The sequence below is a fragment of the Parasteatoda tepidariorum genome, chromosome 4, assembly GCF_982258835.1.
Source record: "Parasteatoda tepidariorum strain Cologne lab strain chromosome 4, Ptep-v5.0, whole genome shotgun sequence".
NCBI classification, from domain to species: Eukaryota; Metazoa; Arthropoda; class Arachnida; order Araneae; family Theridiidae; genus Parasteatoda; species Parasteatoda tepidariorum.
In genome coordinates, this window is record NC_141758.1 from 85,152,726 (window position 1) to 85,177,160 (window position 24,435).

The 24,435-nt window shown below is 32.0% G+C and overlaps 1 protein-coding gene across 1 annotated transcript in view; it reads right to left on the reverse strand.

The window, feature by feature from the left end:
- Nucleotides 1-561: 561 nt before the first annotated feature.
- The window catches only part of LOC107441530 (putative chitinase 10), a 43,976-nt gene continuing 20,102 nt past the window's right edge, over nucleotides 562-24,435 (reverse strand). Inside the window, exons 6-11 of the mRNA XM_016054830.4 lie at nucleotides 21,735-21,761; nucleotides 10,106-10,285; nucleotides 8,559-8,597; nucleotides 5,842-6,024; nucleotides 2,469-2,654; nucleotides 562-726 (exon numbers count right to left, since the gene is read on the reverse strand). Coding sequence (XP_015910316.4) covers nucleotides 647-726; nucleotides 2,469-2,654; nucleotides 5,842-6,024; nucleotides 8,559-8,597; nucleotides 10,106-10,285; nucleotides 21,735-21,761 — 695 coding nt within the window. The 3' untranslated portion in view covers nucleotides 562-646. The remainder of the gene's footprint in view (nucleotides 727-2,468; nucleotides 2,655-5,841; nucleotides 6,025-8,558; nucleotides 8,598-10,105; nucleotides 10,286-21,734; nucleotides 21,762-24,435) is intronic.

Sequence of the window (24,435 nt, forward strand, 5' to 3'; positions counted from 1 at the left end):
AACCATCAAAAATTTTAACATTGGATTAATGAAGACGTATTATACATAAGAATGCGCCGAGGAATGTTCTAATTAACTTTCAGAAAATACTTCAATTAATGTAATAAGTGTACTTTGGGAGGGACATTCACTAATAAAGATAACATAAGTTTCCTTTGTGAACTTCTGCTATAAAATTGAAAGAAAGGAAAATAAAATCTATATTTATATATCAGATTTATTAAAGTATGGCTATTAACAAAAAAAATTTTATTCAAAAGTTAATAGATTTTAATTATCAATTTAATTTTTCTTGTTTCCATTTGCTTTACATCCGTAATTTTTCTTGTTTTTATACGCTTTGCTACCAATTTAACTTTCCACATTTTTATAAGCTTTACTATCAATTTAACTTTTCTTGTTTTTATATGTTTTTCTGATATCAATTTAATTTTTCTTGTTTGTATGTACTTTACTAAAAAAGTTTAGCTTCCTTTTTACTATGTAATAACGATCAGAGACTTAAAAAAGAGAGAGAGAAAGAGAAATTATGAATATTTGTGTACTTTTAAAAATCTTTATTTAATTTTGGCCACATAGTAGTATAAATATTCAAATAAATAGAAATGTGTTGCGAAGCTATATATGTCCAATTATCACCATAATATCACGTCACATAATCAGCTTTGTTTATCTGCTTGATTTTCATGTAATAGTTCTGATGTTTTCTCCGCTCCAAGTAATCTTCTAAAAAGTAAAAACAAATTTAGTGAAAAATTTATATTTGAAAATAGAGAATGTCCACTAAACTGGAACTTTCATACCACTTCAGCTATAGCTATAAAAGATGGCGCTGGGTAAAGTAAAACGGCTACGTTACGTAATAATTGATTTAAAAAAAAAACTACCGAAAAAAGGGGAATTAATTACAAGGATCAATTTAATATGAATTGAAGCACTTTAAACGCGCTTTTGTGCTTTCGCGATATCCTACGGTGTGGTGCGGCGAAATGATTTTAGAAAGGGGGGGGGGACTAGTTATCACACTATCTATTCCGATGCTATGTACGTTGAAAAAATTATTTATCACACTATCTATTCCGATGCTATGTACGTTGAAAAAATTATTTATCACACTATCTATTCCGATGCTATGTACGTTGAAAAAATTATTTATCACACTATCTATTCCGATGCTATGTACGTTGAAAAAATTATTTATCACACTATCTATTCCGATGCTATGTACGTTGAAAAAATTATTTATCACACTATCTATTCCGATGCTATGTACGTTGAAAAAATTAGTTATCACACTACCTATTCTGATGCTATGTACGTTGAAAATGAAAGTAAAGGTATCCTTTATTAACTTTTTTCTTTTCATGATTGTTTCGTTTTGCAACAAATCAACAATTCTCTTCACTTTTGTAATTCAGTTTTTCTTCTTACCTCTTAAAGGTCTTCGAGATAGGAACGCTAACTCCTCGATTCCGTTAGTTTGTAATGAAGAGTATTTTATCAAGGCACGTAACCACTTTATTATACTTAGACACCTCTTTCATAGCTATAGTTGAAGTCGTTCAATAATCAAGAAGGTGTTTCAGATCTTATTGGGTGAATATATTGTATGAACAAAATCTAAAAATAGGTTACGTTGCACTAGAGCTGCACAAAGGGATATTGGCGACTGTCTGGGAAACATCCCTGTGGATGATCCGAAGAGATGCCATCGCAATTTTGATCCTCTGCAGATGGGCTCCCTTGGTATGGTAGCCCGGTGACCTGCGCACGAATACAAGCACTTTACTGTAGAACAGTTTAAAGAGGACCAATGCCGCGTACCCTCGATTACTCCGCAGGCTGATCAAAGTGGTCACCTTCCTGACCTCAGCTAGTGATGCTTGACTTCGCTATTGAATACAGGGAACCGTGTCTTTACGATCAGTCGACTGCGGGACAATTGTAAAATAGAAAATAAATTTTATCTAATTTTTTCAACTATATATATATATATATATATTTAATCACTGTCCTTTGTGCAGCTCTAGTGCGACTTAAATGAACTACAACAACAGCTCCACCAATATTATTTTAAGTGAAAGTAAGTTAATACCCATAGCGCGCAAATAAAAGCGAAATTAAAGTTAATACCCATAGTACGTAAATAAAAACGAAATTAAAGTTAATACCCATAGTACGTAAATAAAAACGAAATTAAGTTAATACCCATAGTACGTAAATAAAAACGAAATTAAGTTAATACCCATAAAGCGTAAATAAAAACGAAAGTAAGTTAATACCCATAGCGCGCAAATAAAAACGAAATTAAGTTAATACTCATAGTACTTAAATAAAAACAAAATTAAGTTAATACCCATAGTGCATAAATAAAAACGAAATTAAGTTAATACCCATAGTACGTAAATAAAAACTAAATATTTTATATGAAATTCTACACCATAAAAAAAAAAGACTGTTAACTATACCTGGACATTTTATGTTGCTGGAATATACGCATTTCTTATCGAAGTAATCAAAGACCAGCCCTTCAGGACATTCATATTTATAGGCTCTGTTCCTTTGACACAGAAAGAAGGTACCGCACTCTGTTGGATGCCGAAATATTCCTGTTTCTTTCGGGCATGTCAAAACTGACAGGATTCCAGGTGGAGCTAATTCAAATACAATCACATAATATTAATTCAAACTTTAATTCGCTTTATCGACTTAAATGAATAACTATCATTACGTTTTAGTAGTGATAATGGTAAATTTTAATTGCAAAGTAAAATTATTGATATAAACAAAACAAAAAATACATATATTGCCTTAAAAATATGTTAAATATTATTAAAAAGTAATTTTACCAACACATGAGTTAGAGATGGTTTTATTCCTTTTTTAGAGAAAGGTGCAAAATTTTATATTTGCACGAGGTGAATAAATCGTACCACTTTTCACATTTGCATTTTTATCAGACACAAATCAATGACAACAACAACAGCGCGAGGAGGTGGATAATGCCGCAGTAGCAAGTCAACTTTTCAATGTAGGTATATTCAAATTGAAGTGGGAGTTTCTGTGAAGGTAGGCGTGTTCACATCACGTCCGGGTCACCAATGTGGGGATAATAGTTATCGACAATGTCAGCCTTCATCAATGAAAATGTACCCCACTTAGAAACCAGTTAACATGTCTTATATACTAGTCAATTGAAATTGCATTTTCGTAGTAGTAGTAGACACACTGCAAACAGTGTTATAAATTTAAAGCGGAGAGTATCGCTTTGAACAGGGAAAACTTTACTCCATCTAAATGTTGATTCTAATGGGACAATAATATACTTTTTTTTTATTTCCTACGAGCTGCACAATCAGTCTTCCCGATGAGCAGACCTAGTGCGCTCTCCAGAAGTGGTATCACTCTTTCAGGACCACCACAATGGGTGAGATACCGTTGGCCATGTTAATTTGGACGTCTAATTTCTGCCACACTAGATGGCAGCACCGAGACTGTATTTGGATGCTAAAGTGCACTAGGAATTTAATTTTGTCGGAAATGCCAAGAGCCAATAAGGCACCCCAGGGATCTTTTACTAGCCGCATAATCATACGACACGGCCGCGGAGGATTTTCTGAGAGACAATAATATTGGTGACGGAAAATTTGGAAGTAGCAGCGAAATTTAAACCTAAATTAAGGACTTCTTTGTGCTGAGATTGATAGAAGATAAATTAACGTAAGAATGTTGGGTAGTGGCTTGACACTTGATGAGATTGTTTAGTAACCGAAATCAGATTATTTAATGTTTTACTAAGATAACAGGAATGGGAAAGTCCCAATATGTTTGAGCGAGTTATTAAAAAAGTTCATAAATCAAATAGATGCATCATTCGCAATAGTTTCCAAGTTTCAAAATATTCCCTGAAGAATCTTTTAGTAATAAGGAGTTTATAAATTTGCGTATCAGGTATTGATATCCATCTCTTTTCTTATTAAGGTTTTGCACTGTTTCAATACTTTGTTCAAATTTGTTTCTCACGCTCTATTTCTTTAACTGTTAAGTATTACTATTTTAATGAAATATCTTAATTTTTAATCGTATCTAAAGAAGAAGTCATACAAGTATCGAATTTAAAATAATATCTACTTAGTTATAATATCGACATTTTCGAAGATTCAAAGAGCGATTTTAATTTCGAGGATTCAAGGAACAATTTTTCGGAAAAGTTCGATGTAGGAGTTGTAGTCGAAGGTTTTAACTACCATCTATTGGTCATTGTCCAATCGGCGGTCCCATCAGTCACGGAGAATCTCGATACTTTTTTCAATTGCGTACTAAATTATTACTTTTTTTTTCAATAAACTTTAATATTAAAGGGGGTTTTATCTTGAAATAAATGTCCTGTGGTATAGAACTGTCGTTAAATTCGAAAAAATATAGGCTAAAAATGTCATTTGTAAGAGACTTGCAACTCCACTCATTATAACTTGAAACCAAATTTACAGAATGTTTACATACAAAATGCTCTTAAAGCTACATATTAAAAAAAAAACATTTTAAACATTTTTATAGTCTGTCTAAGCTAAGAACTCCTCCCGACACAAAGTCTAAAGCCGTCTGGTGCTATGGAAACAAGATTGACGCATTTTAGGGAGGGTAGCTTCACTCAAGGACTAACACAATAGACCGAAGGAAAAGATTCCCTTTCTCTCGTCGACCCGACCCCGCACCCCTACTAGAAATAGTCATACCTCGTTACCATAGTCACCGCCATAGGTCTAGACGAATGACTGGAGGAGTTCTTATTTTAGACAAACTATAGTCTATTTTTGTTCGAAAAAGTTATATTTAACAGTAGGCCGTGTAAAAGTTATGACAAATTTTGATTTAATTTGTTCATTTACGTCGCACTAGAGCTGCACAATGGGCTATTGGCGACGATCTGGGAAACATCCCAGAGGATGATCCGAAGACATGCCATCACAATTTTGATCCTCTGTGGAGGGGATGGCACCCCCGCTTCGGCATCCCGACGACCTGCACGCGAAGTCGAGCACTTTACGGTAGAACAGTTTAACGAGGACCAATACCGCACGCCCTCGGTCCCTATGCAGACTGATCCAAGTGGTCACCCACCCGCACACTGACCGCAGCCAGTGATGCTTGACTTCGGTGATCTGCTGGGAACCGTGTTTTAACGATCAGTCCACTGCGGGACTTGCGACAAATTTCTTGGAGAGTCATCATCTTGTCTTGGAGAGTGAACATCATCAGGATTAAAATCTCACAGAATATCATGCCTAGAAATGTCTTCATACTCGGCTAGGGGCGCTTACCCTATTATGATCTGTTCGGAAGCACGTAAAGAAACAGTTCTTAATATGAAAGCGCCTCTAGTGGCGTATGATGACATACCCTGGCATGGGTTTATGTGCAGTTTTAATTCTGATGATGCTCCCTTACTTCTCCATAGAAGGTTGCAGCAACATTTATACGACTCCCTGTCATATATTTTTTGAACTTGTTCATTTCAACAAGAAATAGAATAACAATACAAAAATTGATACAAAAATATTTAAGATCTGTTAAAAAATCTCATACAACAGAAGAAAAAAAAATTACTCACCGGTTTAATTTAAAATATAACTAAATTATGATGCATTAGTTAATTTGAGCTTATACTTATCAACTTTTTATAACCTTATATTTGACCGCAAAACAAAAAAAAATTAATATTTGGCATAGGCCCGAGCGTTTAATGCCTAATGATAAAATGAGACACTCTTAATAAATAAATTCTCAATTAGTTTATTCCTAAATAAATTTAGGAAGGAAACTGAAAATGAAATAACTTACGTTTGCAGCCTACGACTTTAGGTAAATCACATTTTATGTTGCGTATATCAAACACTAAACCTTGTGGACATTCCTGAAGGTAGGCCATACCATTGACGCAGAAATAGAAGCTACTGCAATTGGCTTCATTTTCAAATATTCCATCCATCTTTGGACAGTATTTGCTTTTTGCATTCCTTCGAGCTAGGGAGGAAAACCAAAATAATTTGATTTAAGTATTACTAATCTACATCAGCGGTTCCCAATTTTTTCCGGCTACTATAACCTAGTCAAGTAATGAATTTATTTTTGGTGCCAAATTATTAGACACACTATGAGATTCTATGTAAAATCTTAATTGTCAGGTCATACTATGCAGCTTTATTGTTTTTACTTGACTGAAACCTGTTTGCACTTGCTTAGGTTCGTGTATCAATTGATTTGATTAGCTGATATATTATTTAAATTTGACGATTAGATTATATATTATATAAATATGGAATATTTATTATATCCGGTAGAATTTAGTCCTAATTTCTAGACTCACTGTTATTTTTTAATAATTACATGTCTTGCAGGTGTGTGTACGCAATATTTTTATATTTAAACATACATGTAATGGATTTTTATTCAGGAGATTTTTTTATATACTTTCTATTTTTATTTATTGTATTGCATTACAATGTTAATCAATTGATAGATTAACGTGAACAAAAACAAACCGGTTTCAGCCGCTTAAAAAACAATAAAGCTGTGTTGTATCACCTAATAATTAAGATTTTACAAAGAATCTTATATTGTATCTAATAATTTGGCTCGAGACTGTACATGAGAAGGAAGAAAAAAAAGACAAATTACGATTTATTCAAAATGAAAACTTAAAAGAACTGTTATAAACGTTAAAAATGGTTTTGGAAAAAAACATATTTCTTTATTAAAGAACTTAGTTATTATATTTTAATAAAAAAATAGGAAAGCGCGATAGGGAATACTAATGTAATATTTTATAAGTACTTGTACTTTTCATAATTTGTTCAATATATTGTTATTAAAATATTATATTTTCCTTTCAAAAATGCTATGCCTACTTCATTTGTATAGTTCGTTCACCAGGAGTTGGCACTTGGCTCCACCTCCTCGGACGAAGAGTTCATTTCTGCGCGGGAGTAAGAGGAGAAATATTGTTGGAGTGGTTTGTTACTCCTCTGAATACATCAAGTTAACAGAATTAAGTTTCGGTCGTGTGGTGGCAACAGCCATTTTCTTTTCAGATAACGTAAGTGACGTCATCCGTGCATATAATTATGGAATCTGTATATAATGCATGCATTGTTGTAAGCATGGTATCAGTCGACTTCTTGTCTTGTCTCTTCACTATGTCACGTCACTGTGTTGTTGTTACCGGTGATGTACCAACATTTTTGTTAAGATGTAATTATGTTTAATATCTTCAGTTGTACGCTGTATCGAGATGGTACTGTATGAAATAAAGAAATGTTTAAATCTTCAAGTTTCTTTATGTGAGTGAACACTTTCACTCACTACTGTGCTACTCCGCTAATGCATCAACAAATATCTCCGCGCTTCAAATTGAGACAACCCTTAATGCGCACCAACGCAAAAAGTGAATTATTTTTCAATCACTTACTTCGCTTTATCATCTGTTATTATACTTTTCGTTACTCTAGCTCAGTGGTCGGCAAAGTGTGGCTCCAGAGCCGCATGTGGCTCTTTAGCTCCTTAAGTGCGGCTCTATCACAAATATCCACGGAGGGCGCAATAATATTTTCATTTAAAAGAAAAAACTTGGTAAAAAAAATATATCTTATTTTGATAAATTAAAATTCTTCTATAAGTCGAGAACATGCATAATTTTTTGTTTAAGTTAAAAGATGGATAGGTATTTAAAATTTTATATTGTTGTAAAAATACGCAACGAATATCGAGTTTAATTTTATTAGTTTTCGTAAACGTTAACACAAACCATGTACAAGCTACCAGCTGAAATTGTTCGTATGTTTACGGCGTACTCCGGTGTGATACAAAGGTACCACAAGCATGAGCGCGCATACTTTCTCTGAAGTAGTGGACATTGTTCGCATTAATAAATATTTATTAAGTATGAAATTTAGTTTTATTTAGTGTACTACTTATTTAGTGTAATAAAAGTTTACTAAACAAGCAGATTTGGCTCCCAATTTTTTAAAAAATTGTTGTAATGTTCATATTTGGCTCTTTGGTTAATAAGTTTGCCGACCACTGCTCTAGCTAATTAAATATATTTTAAAATTAAAAACTGCTGTTTTCCCAGCAGAATGTCTCAAAAAGGACAGACTACTTATTCTAAAGAGAGAAATAGCAAATTTATGACATATTTAATGTTTAAAAAATGCACGTAAAGATTGCGAGATAAATATTTTGTCATACGATCGCCAAATAACAACCTTTTTCAGGATCGTTCACATCCTTCTCCCGAAAATAGGGAAATAGTATCGTCGGATACCACGTGATGAAGGCGGAGCCAAGTGCCAACTCTTGGTGAGCGAACTATATTTCACTTGCCGATTTCATAAAGGCAACCGAAGCATTAAATGAATTATAGGATGGATCTAATAATCACTGGTGGTAAAAAAAATACCGACTGATCGAACCTCTTTAACTCTTCCACGGAACACCATTTGGGAATTGCTGCTCTACTAAATCAAAATCATTGCAATAGGTAATAAAGTAATATATACCTGATTGTGTAGGAGGGGGCTTAGGTTTTTCTTCCTTACCTGAAAATGTGTTTTTGTTATTAGCTGCAATTAAAATAAATAAATAGATAGTTTAGATAAATTTTAGTCAAATGCTATTTAATTGATACATTTTGAGAGCAATTGCAACAATGATAATGATATTCTTTCATTTTTTATCAATTTCCTCATAACTTTTAAATAAACATTACGACAAACTTATTGCGATATATACCATTAGATATTACCTGAGTTTTAATTTATAATTAATTTATTTTTACATCAATACGAAATTTAAAATGTTGGTGACAGTTATTAACTGGTAATTTAAATAAATAGATAGGGTTTAATTCTTCTGTGTCATAAAACAACCAAATAATAAAATGAACCAGAAAAGTTTTGTACAATTTTTGTGTCACATAACTTTTATTTTTATAATGTTGTCAAATTTATATCAATACATCGATTAGAAAGTTGAAATTTAAACATTTTAGGTAGAGGCTATGTAATTTATACTCAATTTCGAGAGTTATTGTATCAATGATAATAATATATTTCCATTTGCATCAATTCTGTCAAAAATTTTGAATAAACCTTAAGACTAACTTATTGCGACATTTAATGTAAAACTTTAGATATTGATTGTGTTTCGATTTAATTAACTATTTAATTTTTACATAAATCCAAAATTTAGAAGGTCTGTGGTAGTTCATGTTTGAAAAAGTAAGATAGCAGCTTTCTGGATTTTTTTATAACCCTTGGACGCAGCATTTTTGTTTATTATATTCTTCATATTTTTTTTCATTTTTTTTGCATTAATTTCAGGTTAAAATAAATGAAAAATATTATATTTAGCATATTAATAATTTATGGTTATAAAAAACATCATGAAATACTGCTTTTTTTTCTGCGTTAAAAAACAAAATCTTCGAAACACGTCTCACTTCCTTGCAACTTTTCAAATTTGCACTTATTTGCAGTATAAATTTACACTTATTTGCAGTCTATATCTAAGAGAAATTCGTCATTGAAATTTCTTTAATTTACAAATTCATTTGGTGATAATTTTTTTAATTTAAATGAAAAAAAAATTCTAACTACATTTTTTAGATTTTATATATTAGTACAAATATAAGTCCGATAATCTAACAGATTTTTTTTAATAGCTATAAGACTATTTTTAAAAATTAAAAAATACCAAATATATTGTTGCTTGTAATTAGAGCTTTCGAAAAAAAATATATAATAGGGACATCTATGCCAAAGGGTTAATGTGTTCAAGTTATTATATAAAAACTGCACATAGTTTTGTAAACCTTTTTTGTTCTTAGTATGAGTGAATGATCATGTCTATTAATTTATTCAAAGCATCGTCAATTAGAATATAATAGTTTTTGCTAATTTTTTAAACTTCTTGTACTGCCAAAAATCTCATTAATTTGACTAACACAATGTGATGTGTTTTCTATAACAAAATATAACTAACTAAATATCAATTTTTTCTCATTATTACTTTTACCCAATAAACCTACAAGGCAAATAATACTCACTTTTGCAATTAGCGTATTTTGGAAACGTGCATTCAGTTTTTTTACTATTGAAATGTAATCCTCTGGGACACTCTTGCAAATGATATTCACCACCATTGCACATGTAGAATGTGCTACAATTTGAACTGTTCTGGAATATTCCAGTCGGTTTGGGACACTGTTTGGTTGGAATATATTTACCTGGAATGGATATATACATTAAAAGTATCTATATTAATTAGTAAAATTATAATGCGAAAGTTTATTATACGAATACCTTTTAAAACAAGGACTATTTTACTTAGTTTTCTGCGTAAAAACAAATAGCACACACAGACCCTAGCCAAATTATTAGACTCATTATAAGATTCTATGTAAAAAATTTATTATCAGGTGATACTACTTACTTATCAGGTAATACTATTTATTGTTTTTACACGACTGAAACCGGTTTGCACTTGTTTACGTTCGTGTATCATTTGATTTAAATTAGATAATTTATAATATAAATTCGATGATTGTATAAATCAGACGATATATTACATAAATATAGAATATTTATTATTTCAGCTATTATATTAGTATATTATAATAATTAAACCAAATTATTAGACGCACTGTGGGTTTTTGATAATTACATGTTTTGCACGAGTTTGCATGCAATACTTTTATTTTCAAACATACATGTAATGGGATTTTATTCAGGAGATTTTTTATATACTTCCTGTTAGTATTTATTTTTAACGTATTGCATCACAATGTTAACCAATTGATACACGAACGCAAACCGGTTTCAGCCGTGTAAAAACAATAAAGCTGTACAGTATCATCTGATTAATTAAGATTATCCATAGAATCTTATAGTGCGTATAATAATTTGGCCACGGTCTGCACATGCATAGAATAAAAGTTAAAATAGAAATAGTAGATAGAACAAATAATTGTCTTACACATGGAACACGCTTAACCACTGTTAATAGTTTTAAGATGTTTAAATGAAGGGTGTTCTTTAAGACCGCCTTTAATATGTGCTTTTAGAATCCTTAAGAAAAATGAAGGTACACTTTGGGGATTGAAAATTAATCTAAGCTAAGAAGAATAAAAACACTATCGAAAATCTGACAAATTGCTGTACAAAAAGATGGATTTAATAAACAACAAGACAGGTATGATTACAAAAGAGTTGAAAGAAGATTACAGTATATTCTAGTGTATAAGTCGACAATTCAAATTCCCAAAATTTTACGGAAATCAGGGGGTTGACTTATACAACGTTAATAAAGTCGGATGTAATTATATTATGTTATTATGTCATAATATATTATGTTATAATATTAATGCATCATAAACAATGAGATAGATATGAGTAACTCTGTTCAAATTTACTCCTTTTAAAAACTATTTTAAATTTGCTATGTACGATTTATTTTGCATTTTCTGTCATCATATTTTCATTACGCATAAAAAAAGATTTCTCTGTTTTTCATTTGAGGGTAAATATATGAGAGAAATAATTTTAACTTGAGAAAGTTTGCGGGCAATAATTTTTTTACGTTTTTCAATTTTAAAAATTTTTTATATTTTGTTTTTTTAAGTGGTTGACTGATACACTCGATGTACCAGAAATATATCTGAATCAAATGTAAGAGTTCATTTTATACAACGTATCGACTTATAAACACTTTCTACCTCCAATTAAACCTGTTATGACATTTATTAAACGCGCCTTCTTTAATTCTCATTTGTGAGATTTTGACAACGTTTTCTTTTCCCCTCTTGTTTGCAGATTAATTTGCAAACCCCTAAATGTATACTTTTTTGCTTTCAGTTTTGCTAAGTTTTTTATTTTTATTATAACCGTCGTTGAACAGCAAACCCAATTTTATGGGTTTACGACTACTAATGTTCAACTCGTAGCCTTGTAATTTTGAACCTAATCCAGAAGACAAGGGAACTCCTGGATCGAGTATCGGGAGAAATTTGCCTTCGTGGAGGATTTTTTGATGGAGCTAACCCGCATTTGCGTTACATGGAGAGGAAGACCACTAGAACCTCCCACAGTTAGCCTGTGGCAAAGGAACTCTAACCCATAATCCGTCTACCACGGAGGATATTTCACGTCAGCACTGTGGTCGGTGCAAGCCGGATGCGGAATTCAACTGGGATTCGAACCAGGTTCGCCGGATTGGAAGGCGAACGCTCTATCCCCTGAACCATCGCAGCTCTTTGCTAACGATTGTAAAAATATATATATAAACGGCTCTTTCTGAATTACTTTGTATAGGAAAATAAATATTTTAATATTATGGAAATCGGATTGTTTGCAATGTAATTACAAATTTTTCTGATATTACTGAATTCTTCAGAGTTCGATCTTTTGTTTTGATTTTTTTAATATCAAAACTGTAAAATCAATAAAATCTTGACTATGAAATCTTTGGTATAAGCCGATAAAATGCAGTTTCATTAATATCGAGATAATATAGCTAATTCGTGGGGGAACGGTTTATTATTTTCTAAAGGTTGAATCAAGAGGAAAAATAGGTATGGATATGTATATATGAGATAAACAAACTTTCCTTGACTACCATAACCTATATTAACATTTATAACATATATATTTGACCTTAGTAAATCTCTATTGTGTAATAATACATATCTTCGACCTTACGATTAAACGGATTTTAATAAAAAATTTCGAGAAAGTTTAAAGTTTATACAGTCAAACCCCGCTATAGTGAACTTTCAAGGGACCGAAATTTCGGCTCACTATAACCGGGAGTTAACTACAGGGTAACAAAAAAATATAGGGATCATTTTTGAATGCTTTTATTTCCAAAATTTATTACATAATTCAGCGATGCTGACCTCCGGCTTAATAGATTTGTCTACAACGCTTCGGCCATGATTTTAAAGCCCGCAAAATGATTTCCTGGGGGATTTTCTTCACCTCTTCTCTAATAGCTCTTTGAAGGCCTCTCAATGTAGAAATTCTTCGCTTATTCAGTTTGTTTTTCAGATGTCCCCATAGGAAATAGTCGCATGGTGCGGCATCAGGACTGTTTGGAATCCATTGTTCTGGTCTCAGGAATTGCACTTGCCGATCTGTTAGGAATTTCTGAATGAAATTAGATGCATGCGATGGGTCAGAGTCCTGATGGAACACAGCATCACCATTAGGGAACAATTTGCAGTAATCATCCTTAAGAAAGGGCGTTAATATCTTCTGTGTGTAATACTCAGAATTTATTTTGGCCCCAGGTTTCACAAACCGAGGTTTGGTCACGCCATGGGCGGATATGTCCATCCAAACCATTACGCCTTTGGGATGAGGCACTGTGGTTGATGGTGTCAAGTCTCGCCTGTTCTGCCCACGGCTAAGATATTGAACTTTAGATTTAGCATTGGCATCAGATAGATAGATCTAAGCTTCATCAGTTGTAATGAACTTTCGCCATCTGTCCTTACGGAGAAGCTTGTAGAGGGGCCATGAACGTTGCCTCCTAATCTGCACCAATCTCTCACTTAAATGATGACATTTAGGTTTTTTATGGCATTTTTTCTTCAACTTTTGTTTTAGTTGATAGCTTACAACTTGCTGACTCACGTTAGGAGCTTTAGCCATGCTTGCCTGTGTTGGTGGATCCGGTTTTGATGCCATCTTATCAAGCTTCTGCAAATCTGATTTCTTCAATTTGCTTGGTCACCACTTCTTTTTGGTTTTGCATTATTTTGCATCGATCCGAGTTTTGAATTCTTGATGCGACTGATATGGCTGAGTGAAATCGCAATACCTTTCTTTTTAAAATGGGTTTGTATAATCCTGTGGCTCCATCGAAGTTCTAAAAATGCTTGTACTAGACCAATCAGCTTTTTGTCAAATTTCTTCAAAAGCATTTTTATGATTTTATGAAATAGTATTGCAATTGAAAGTCTAATAGTAGAGCTTTAGATCAGTATGCTATATATGTAAAAAGGTTATAAAACTTTAGTGGTAGATAACCACAAAAGTGATCCCTATACTTTTTTGTTACCCTGTATATCCGTTTCGCAGGCAATTTAACTAATGATTCCCAAACTTCTCCCCTTTATTACACATTATTCAAATAAATGACTGAAAAACATTATGTAGTAGCAAAAATTTTGCTACTTTTCATCACTCTTCATCTTGCGTACAAAAAAACAAAAAACAAATTTGTAATCTTTAGCTGATGAGCAATCCTCAACATCAGATAAGGAAACACTTCCCGACTCTCAGATAATTTTTCCTGAATTTCTGTTATTCCGCTTTCTAAACCTGTCTAACCTGCCATTCGAGCACATAAAAGTAGTTTCATAAAATCTCGTAGCAAATTCATCGACATTTGTCCAGATAGTGGAAAATTGCGGCTTCTTCGATTGGTGAACCACTTCAGAAGCTGCAGATATGGTTAGTTTATATTCCCTGAAAATATCAGCTTGACTGCATCCATTTTCAATTTTTCTGATTCTGCCCATTTTATCATCAATGGAGAACGTTTTACGTTTACTGCTCGCCATAGTTAAATTTGAGACACTTGTTTGCAGGATTTTTTCAACTGAACTGAGAGCAGGAAGGAATAGAAATGAGGGTCTTATCAACGCATATTAATGTCCTACCCTTTGACCAATAATGAATAATTACTCATTCCCTTTGACAGAAAATGCATAGTGATCCCACTGACACCTTACAGGTGGATCATCTGCCTGAGTTGGAAACATCTGTTTGGTTTGTTTAGGGATGGGAAAGTGAGATAAAAGAAGCAAACAAGAAAAATGATTATCGCTACATTCCCCTCTATAGATGGTTCTGAAAATCGGTATATGTATTTATTTTTAAAGTAGAAATTTCAAAATTATTACAAAAAAAATGGAGAAAAAAAATCAGTCGAAGACAGAAAAAAGTTCATTATATCCAACTTCCTCACTTTTTTAGTTCACTATATCCACAAAAAATAACATTATGCGTGTATAGCAAGGCACGGGACCGAACATTTCGTTCACTATATCCGGGAGTTCCCTATAAGCCGTGTTCACTATAGCGGGGTTTGACTGTACTTCAATAAATGCTCAATTCGAACATCTTTTTTTAAGTGACATACGCCTACCAATGTTCAACTTCCTAGCCTTGCAATTTTGAACCCAATTCAAAAGACAAGGGAACTCCTGGAGAATTGGGAGAGATTTCGCCTTCGTTGAGGACTTTTTGATGGAACTAAAACGCATTTGCGTTACATGGAGAGGAAAACCTACGGCAGGTTACTTTTTACCCATGATTCGTCTACCACTGAGGATATTGTATGTCAGCACTGTGGTCGGAGCGAGCTGGGTGCGGAAAAGTTATCGCAGGGATTCGAACCCGGTTCACCTCATTGGAACGCGAGCGTTCTATCCCCTTAGCCACCACGGCTCAAATTAATTTATTTTACTTTATTTTATATCCGTTGTTGAGCAGCCGACTCAATTTTGGGTCGACGACTACTAAGCCTTGTAATTTTAAGCACAATACAAAAGACAAGGGAACAAGTATTGGGAGAAATTTGTCTTCGTGGAGGACTTTTTGATGGAACTTACCCATAAATGCGTTGCATGGAGAGGAAAATCGCTGAAACCTCCTACGGTTAGCCTGACGGCAAGGGGACTACTTCTAACCAATGATCCGTCTACCATTGAGGATATTTTGTGTCAGCACTGTGGTCCGTGCGAGCCGGATGCGGAAATCGTAACGGCCAGTCATCGCTTTGATTCAAACTCGGTTCACCTCATTGGAATGTGAATTATTTATCTCCTGAGCCACTGCGGCTTAAGTTAATTGATTGAAAATGTACAATATACATCCAGTTTAAAACTTGCCCCCTTGGTTAATTTTTAATTAGTAAAATTCTTAAAAATCGCTCAAACATGCTATGGTTTCGGAGTTTTTTTCTTCTTTTTGATGGAGATCTGCGGTGTTTTTTTTTTTTTTTTCCCTTTCTTTTTTTTCTTTTTGTGTTGATGGGGTGGTGATCTGCGGTTTTTTTTTCTTTTGGTGGTGATGAAAGGGTGATCTTCGAGACTAAATACTTTCGACATGGTGGTCCTTGAAAATCAAAAGATTGGCTACAATGGCGACAATAAAAGGTTCCCAATTCTTTTCAGCTATAGAACTCTAAGCAATTGAACTTCTTTTGGCTTATTAAAAAGAGTTCATTAGCAAGTGTGTATATGCTAATAGAAAAAAAATACACTACAAATTAATTTAGGAACATTTAATGTGAAAAACGAAATTATTTTTATTGTTTCATCAATAATTGTCTTAAAATTAGATTTTATGTTAGGTAGTTGAATTCCCTAGTCTACAGCAGCTTCTAGCTTAGTAGTTTTTGACATACGCATAAATCAATTTTGAATACAATTAGCTGAATCACGGTTACGGAGAACACTTATAAACTGTGATAATTTTTATCAAAAAAATTAATTCTTCATTCTTGAAATTGAGAATTTTATTTTGAATTCTAAAGTTCGTTGAGAAACACTGATGCAATCATCTGTAAATGCATGTCATTTTAGTAATCCTTTCAATATGTTGTTTTTGCAAGAAAATATTTTTTTATAATTAGCCATTTCTTTTTATTGACATTTTACTAATATAATATCATGAAACTAACAGTTGGGCTGAAAAGTTCGTTGACTGACACATAGATGTGGCTATTATTATTAAATATATATGATTTTTAGTTAGTTCTAACCTTTGAAAGACACGTGTATAAATTTGAGAACTGTCGTCGGACTATTAGTTTGTGAGATATAGTATTTTTAGTAAAGCAACTTTTGTTAGTTTAAAAACAATGGATAAAAAGGAATTTCGTGTGTTTTTAAAGCATTGCTTTTTAGCGAAAAAAAAATACTCTTGAAGCCAAGGCTTGGCTTGGGAAACATTATTCGGACTCTGTACAAGGAAAATCAACCATTGAGCAGTGGTTTGCTAAATTTAAACGAAACGAAATGAGCACCGACGACGATGCACACAGTAGTCGCCCCAAAGAGGCTGTTACAGACGAAAACATCAAAAAAGTCCACAAAATAATTTTAGATTACCGTAAAGTGAAGTTGATCAAAATATCTGAGACTCTAAAGATTTCAAAGGAACGTGCTGAACATATCGTGAATGAATATTTGGGTATGCGAAAGCTCTAGGCAAAGTGGGTGCCGCACAAGCTCCCAATTGGACAAAAACAACAACGAATTGATGATTCTGAGCTGTGTTTGAAGCTGTTTAATCGTAATAAACCCGAATTTATGCGTCAATATGGGACAATGGGTGAAACATAGCTCCATAATTTCACACAGGAGTTCAATCGACCGTCTGCCGAGTGAACTGCACGAGACGAACCAACTCCAAAGCGTGGAAAGGCGCAACAGTCAGCTGGCAAAGTTATGGCGTCAGTATTTTGGGATGCTGATGGTATAATATTCATTGACTTTGTTGAAAAGGGAAAAACCATCAACAGCGACTATTACATAGCGTTGTTGGAGCGTTTGAACTACGAAATCGCAGAAAAACGACCCCATTTGAAGAAGAAGAAAGTGCTGTTTCATCAAGACAATGCACCGTGTCACAAGTCAATGAAAACGATGGAAAAATTATATGAATTGGTCTTCGATTTACTTCCGCATCCACCGTATTCTCCAGATCTGGTCCCCAGCGACTTTTTCCTGTTCTCAAACCTCAAGAGAATGCTTGCTGGAAAGAAATTTGGAGCCGATGAAGAAGTAATCACCGAAACAAAGGCCTATTTTGAGGTTAGAGACAAATCGTACTATTAAAATGGTATCGACAAATTATATGGCCGCTATAATCGTTGTATCGCCCTTGAAGGAAACTATATTGAATAATAAAATGGAATTTTTTCTATGTTAGCCTACGAACTTTTCAGCCCAACTGTTAACTTAGATAAAAATTCGATTATTGGTTGGGCACAAATCTATTAGAAGTTACAAAACTATTTACAAGTTAAAAAAAGAGTTCCAACTCACGGAGCCCTTGTGTCCTTTCCACGGAAACTTAGGGTTACGCGGAACCCCTTTCGGGAACCGCTGAAGTAACATTTCTGATGACAAACCTGGAATTTCCTTTTTCTGCCAACACCAATTTGATCTTTCATTCGAAATTTTTCTCATAAATTTGGTTAAATCGAAGGCTAATCCAGAGAAAATCAAAAACCATCTCTACTTTCTATACTTATTAATTTCCCTAATTAAATAATTAACCAAATATTTTGTAAATAAAGTAAAACTATTTTAATTTGACGGAAAGGTTCTGACATTATTTTTTAGTTTGAGTACAATTAAAGTGTTCATAAAGGATTTAAGAGATTCCAAAAGTGACATTTTACTTCAAATTAATCCTTAATATTGTTTCGAGAGAGGTAGGTGCAAGCATCTGCAATTTCCATTGGATAACATAATACTTAGAATCATCTTATTGGCTATACAGGAGTTCTCTGTTACTTTCTTAATCAGTCTGAAATGTGGCTAATCATCATATCATCCCAAGTGCTTATGAATTTTTTATTTATTATAATATTATACGAAAATTTTAATTAAAAATAAGTAATTCTTAGAAGAGATATTAAATATCTAAGTTAAATACAGCTCAGAGTTAGAGTATTTATTGTTATTTTTTAATTAAGGCATATTTTTGGGAATTCGAACTTAGGATATTTTGTATTTTTAACCTTTCCCCTTTATGTTCAAATTACTACAGTTCTTCCGAATAACTTCTTTGTTTTGTCTTTTGAGTTTTTCTGCAATATAATACCGCCAAAACTAAATATAACATACAATAATTCTTAAAAATATAAACTACAATTATAATCTAGATCAGTTTAAATTTTAGAAGGCGGTTAAAGATTTTAAACGTCAATTATTCTAATCATTTTACCCCTAGTTATTTTTTAATGATTGAAGGTTGTTGAATGTGATTGAAGAACGGAATGTTCTTCAATGCTTAAAAATTAATAAAAAACAAAACATTTAGAAAATTTTCTTTATTTCATAAAAATCATCCAATTAATATAAAACAATTCTGCACTGTTGCATAATTATATTGAAATACAATTCTCATTCTCAAAAATATTCGTCACAATTATGAAATAAGTTTCACTTTAATAAACAACAACATTATGCAATGTTGGTAAAGTGTTTTCACACAGAAATAAATAAACAGAAGGGCATCTATATGTACACATGGAATAATAAACAAAAGTGTTAAAAAACATATTCAATTTTTTAAAATTTCTAAATTTAAGCAAATCTTAATATATTCTTAGAAGTACTGAGAAACTTTGAATTCTAGTTTAAAACCATTTGTAATAAATTAAAAAAAATTACATTTAAATTTAATGAGAATATGAAAAATTTAGATTTAAAAAAACATTTTGTACTAAAAATGTATATTTAAATGTAAATCAGTACATGCATTAATGTTCAGAAATTAGTATTTAAGTGAGAGAAATAAAACATTATCAGAAACTGACGAACCATTATATGGATCGGTCAGAGCAAAATTCAGTTTATTTGTTGTTTGGAACTAAAATGTTCGGAAATGCTTCTAAGCTTTATCCTTAAATAAACTGAAATAACCATTCAGATATCTGTAACATTTTTTTTCTCAAGTAAATATTAATTTACAACCCCTATCGAAAATATTTTTTACTTTATTTTTTTTTTACAGTGGTTTTAAAATGTACATTAGAATGATAATTATGGAACATACAGTGAAAACACATAATGGGACATGTAGTAGAACTCTTTCACAGAATTCTCAAAGTGTATTTTAAAACAGTAGGCAACAAGATTTACCACCTTCTAAAAATTTAAAATGACCTAAACCCATTTCTTACAACATGAAATGTAAGTTGTTTTGAAAAACTAAGACGAAAATTACATGCAGTGTAAAGTAATAAGTTAAGGATTCTTAACGTAAAATTCTCTGCATCTGAAATTTGACTGCGAAAATGCCAACTACAAAATAAATGTTTCACGTAATTTATTTTTTTAGCATTTACAAGCATATTTTACGAACAAGAAATGAAAATCTTCAGTAATATGGTGCGTTAGAATGACCTGACACAGAAAATTGCTTAAATATTTTACTCGCTTGGCGTCATTTTGACGTCAATACCCTATAATGGAAATTTTTTTACTTCTAAGAGGATAGGTCAAATAAAGTGAATTAATAGAAATAATCAGTCTCCAAAAAAGGGGAAATCGTAATAAATAAAAATCAATAAATTAAAACAATACAGTTTTGGGACTCATACTGTTAACTAGAATGTTATAAACATAGAAAACTGATATTAAATATGTACTATAAATTATAAAATGATACTTGCTAGCAAAACGCATTCTTTCTGACACCTTGCATAAAAAATACATAATTTTCTGCAATCACCACTGTTTATATTGTTTCAAAATCCGGTTTTTAAAACAAAATATATATTAAGGGGTCGCAAATAAAAACTGAAGAGGAAAAAAACTTATTCCAAATATGACGAATCACTTGTGAGGAAGGCAAACAGCAAAACTAGTTTGATTGCTAAAAGAAATTCGTTGGTATGACCTCTTTTCAATTTCGTTTTTTTTTTTCCTGTTCCGCCTCCTCAATAGTGAACGGTCAGATTTCAGATCAGTTTCTTTCCTCATCTTAAATATCATTTAGTGACACCCAAAGTGCATATAATTTTACTAAATTTTCGGCAGCAGTTCTAAATAAATATTTTAAGAGCGGTCATTACTAAATACCTTATGTATCAAAATAATTAGCATTTACCAACACTGTCCCCCGAGATGTTCGTTACATGCTTTATATCCCTTTGATACAGAATCTTTATTAAAAAAAAATTTTTTCATAATTACTTTTTCATTATTTTGTATTAATTTATGATTATGAAATACAACATGAAACACCGGTGTTGTTTTCTGCATTAATTATAAAATCTTCCAAACAATAATTTTTTTAAATTTGTACTTAATTGCAGTTATTTAGATCTAAGAGAAACAGTTATATGTCATTGAAATTTCTTTAACTTACGAAATACATTATTGATAAATTTTAAAATAGAAATTTTAAAAAATTCTGAACAATTTTTTATTTAATATTTTAATATAAATATAATTCCGATAATCTAACAGATTCTTTTTAGTAATTGTTAGACTGTTTTTTATAATTAAAAAATGCCAAAATATATATTTTCATGGAATTAGAGCGTCAGGAAAAAAATATATAAAAGAGACACCGGTGTCCATTCTGCGAGTATTAAAAATATAAAAGAAACCTTTTACTTATGAAATACGAGCCTACTGCCACAATCTACGTCTTTTTCATAAGCACATGAATGCTTAAAATCGTCGAATAACAATCCCGGGGGACAGGATTTTAGTTTTACCTCTCCATCGTAACATTGGTAAAATGATTTGCAATTTTCAGCATGTGCAAATAAACCTCTAGCCTTGGGGCAAACAGACTTGACACTTGCCGCAGCTAATGCTTTCATCTCGTCGTCATCATTATCAGTTCCGCGTGATTTAGAGCTTTCTATGTACTTTATAATAACAGTAGGTTTCTTATGATCATCATCTTTATAATTACCTGATTTGTCTTTCTTTTTTCTTTTGGCTGAAAAAGATTTAAAAAAAAAAACAAGCTATTATTTTTCACAAATTTAAAAAGTAATATTAATATAATTATTTTTAAATGTGGGAACAAAATAAAAGGATAAATACAAAATATAATACACAAGGTGTTTCTTAAGCATCACCCTTAATGTTTATTTTTAGAATCCTTCTCAGAAGCGAAATCTAAAAACCAGGGACACATCCAGGGTAGCAAATTGATGTTTATGCCAGCAATAACACAAAGAGGTTATCAAAATCTAACTAATCGCTATAGAAGAAGATAGAATTGAAAGTATCAAAAGCTAAAAAAAGGTGTTTCTAGTAATCAAAGTTCACCTATCGGTATCATACGGCAATCGAAGATGTTTTGATTTTTTTCCCGGCTTCTCCATTAATGATGCGTCATGTTTTAGTAATCGTTTTTGATTTTTTTCCCCACGCCTAGCTCACAAAAATGTTTATCATATTGCTTTTATCGGCAATAAGATTTCAGCTAAATGTTCATTATCTAAAAGGAATTATTTTTTAATAATCATTCTTGATAGATGGCTCATCATCTTTGTGAAGATAACGAAAAGTTCTTATTTTTAATTCATCCAATAAATCAAAGTAATTAACAATTTAAGTATCGGAGTAGAATTAAATTCACAAAAGTTAAAAGAATAAATTATTTTAATTAAGATTAAATTAAGGTAATCAAATTTTGTGTCACAGGAAAAGGAAAACCACGAAAAAGCCTTCTAGATTGCTGAACGGTAATAGAATTCCAGTTAATTTTTCATTATCGGAATGAAATTATTTTCATAATCAATATTATTTTTATCATCCTTGACAGACAGTCATCTTATTGAATGATTTGTAGCACTCTTCTTATATTATTAAGTTTTAACACAACTTAGAAATCAAAGTAATTTGCAATTTAAGTATCGGAGTAAAATCATATTTATAAAGCTACTTATATAACCTATTTTATGTAAAATTAAATTAAAATTAAAAAAAATTAAATTTCGCAATACAAGCACAGGAAAACCACGAAAATGTTTTTCTGATTTCTTGATGGTACAGGATTCCATGTATATGTTCATAATATCAATGAAATTACTTTTTAGTAATCAATCATTTTTTTTTTATTATTATCCTTGATTATGGCCTATACCCTTAGTAAATGTTGTGAAATGCTCTTCGTATTTTTGTACTTTTTTGTATTTTTGTACCCAACCTAAGTAGCAAAGTGACTTAAACACTGGAGTAAAATCATATTTCGAAAGACTTTTTGAATGAAAATAATTATAATTTACATTACGTGCAAATGAAAACCACTAAAAAATTTTAATGGCAAACTAATTGAACGCTAACAGACGATAATGAGACTATCTCAGCAATTATTAATATTTTCCAATTTATTGTACTTTAAATGAAATTTAATGTTTTGGACTGCTTAAATTGTTAGCTCGGCACAAATTCAGTTTAATTATATTCATGCGGCCTGTACATATACGTTTATTTTATGTTAAGAAAATTAGTGCGAACGAATATCACCTATCAATGTTTATTTTTATTTTCCAATACGGAAAACCATGTTCGTTACTTATTAAAGAACTGGAAATTTTATTCTCTTGCAATGCAACTACTGGGTTATGAGACACTATAAAAAATATTTATATAAACAATAGCAAATGTTTTTATACAAAACAAAAATAAATCTTAGATGCTAATTACTAAAAGCCATAATCCATGAGCATATAATAATGGAAGTATTATACTTGTTCATAAATATTTAAAATTAAGGCGTTAGAATTAAAACCCATAAATATTTTAAATAATGACATTAAAAAATATATTATGAAATTGGAAGAATTTTTAAGCATTAATAACTTTTATTTTTGAATTTCAGGATTTTGTTTTTAAATGATTATACAGATATTTTCAAAACATGTACATGATCCCGATAAATGTTTTCATAACTTCTCATATGTTATTATAAATACATGACATTGCTTGAATAAGTTTGAAATTAGTATAATATTACACCGAAGAGCCATTACATTATGACCACCCTCCATCTATAACAATGGGCTCGCCCAGGTTTTCATGGTTTCTCGCCCAAGAACAATGTTTTCAAGGGGCACATTCGGACCCATAATCCTCATGGAACAATCCCTGACGTCTGTAAGCTACTTGAACATAGTTGCAGACCAGGTTCACCCATTCATGGCAACAGTTTTTCCTGCTGGTGGTGGTGTTTACCAACAGGATAATGCACCATGTCATAAGGGTCGAATCGTCATGGAGTGGTTCGAGGAACATTCCACTGACTTTCAAGTCATATATTGGCCCCCAAATTCACCTGACCTTAATCCAATAGAGCATTTGTGGTCCTACTTGGAAAATCAAATTCGTGCTGCCACGCTATCCCCTCTCAATGTGAGGGAATTGCAGGACCAGTTGGTGAGCGCTTGGTACCAGATACCTCAGACTACCTATCAGCACCTTGTAGAATCAAAGTGCTAGAAGTTTTGAGGGCTAAAGGTGGTCCTGCATGTTATTAGCAGGGTGGTCATAATGTAATGGCTCTTCGGTGTATTTTTATATTTTATATACGTCGTTGAACAACCGACCCAATTTTTGGGTTTACGACTACTAATGTTCAACTCCGTAACCTTGTAATTTTGAAC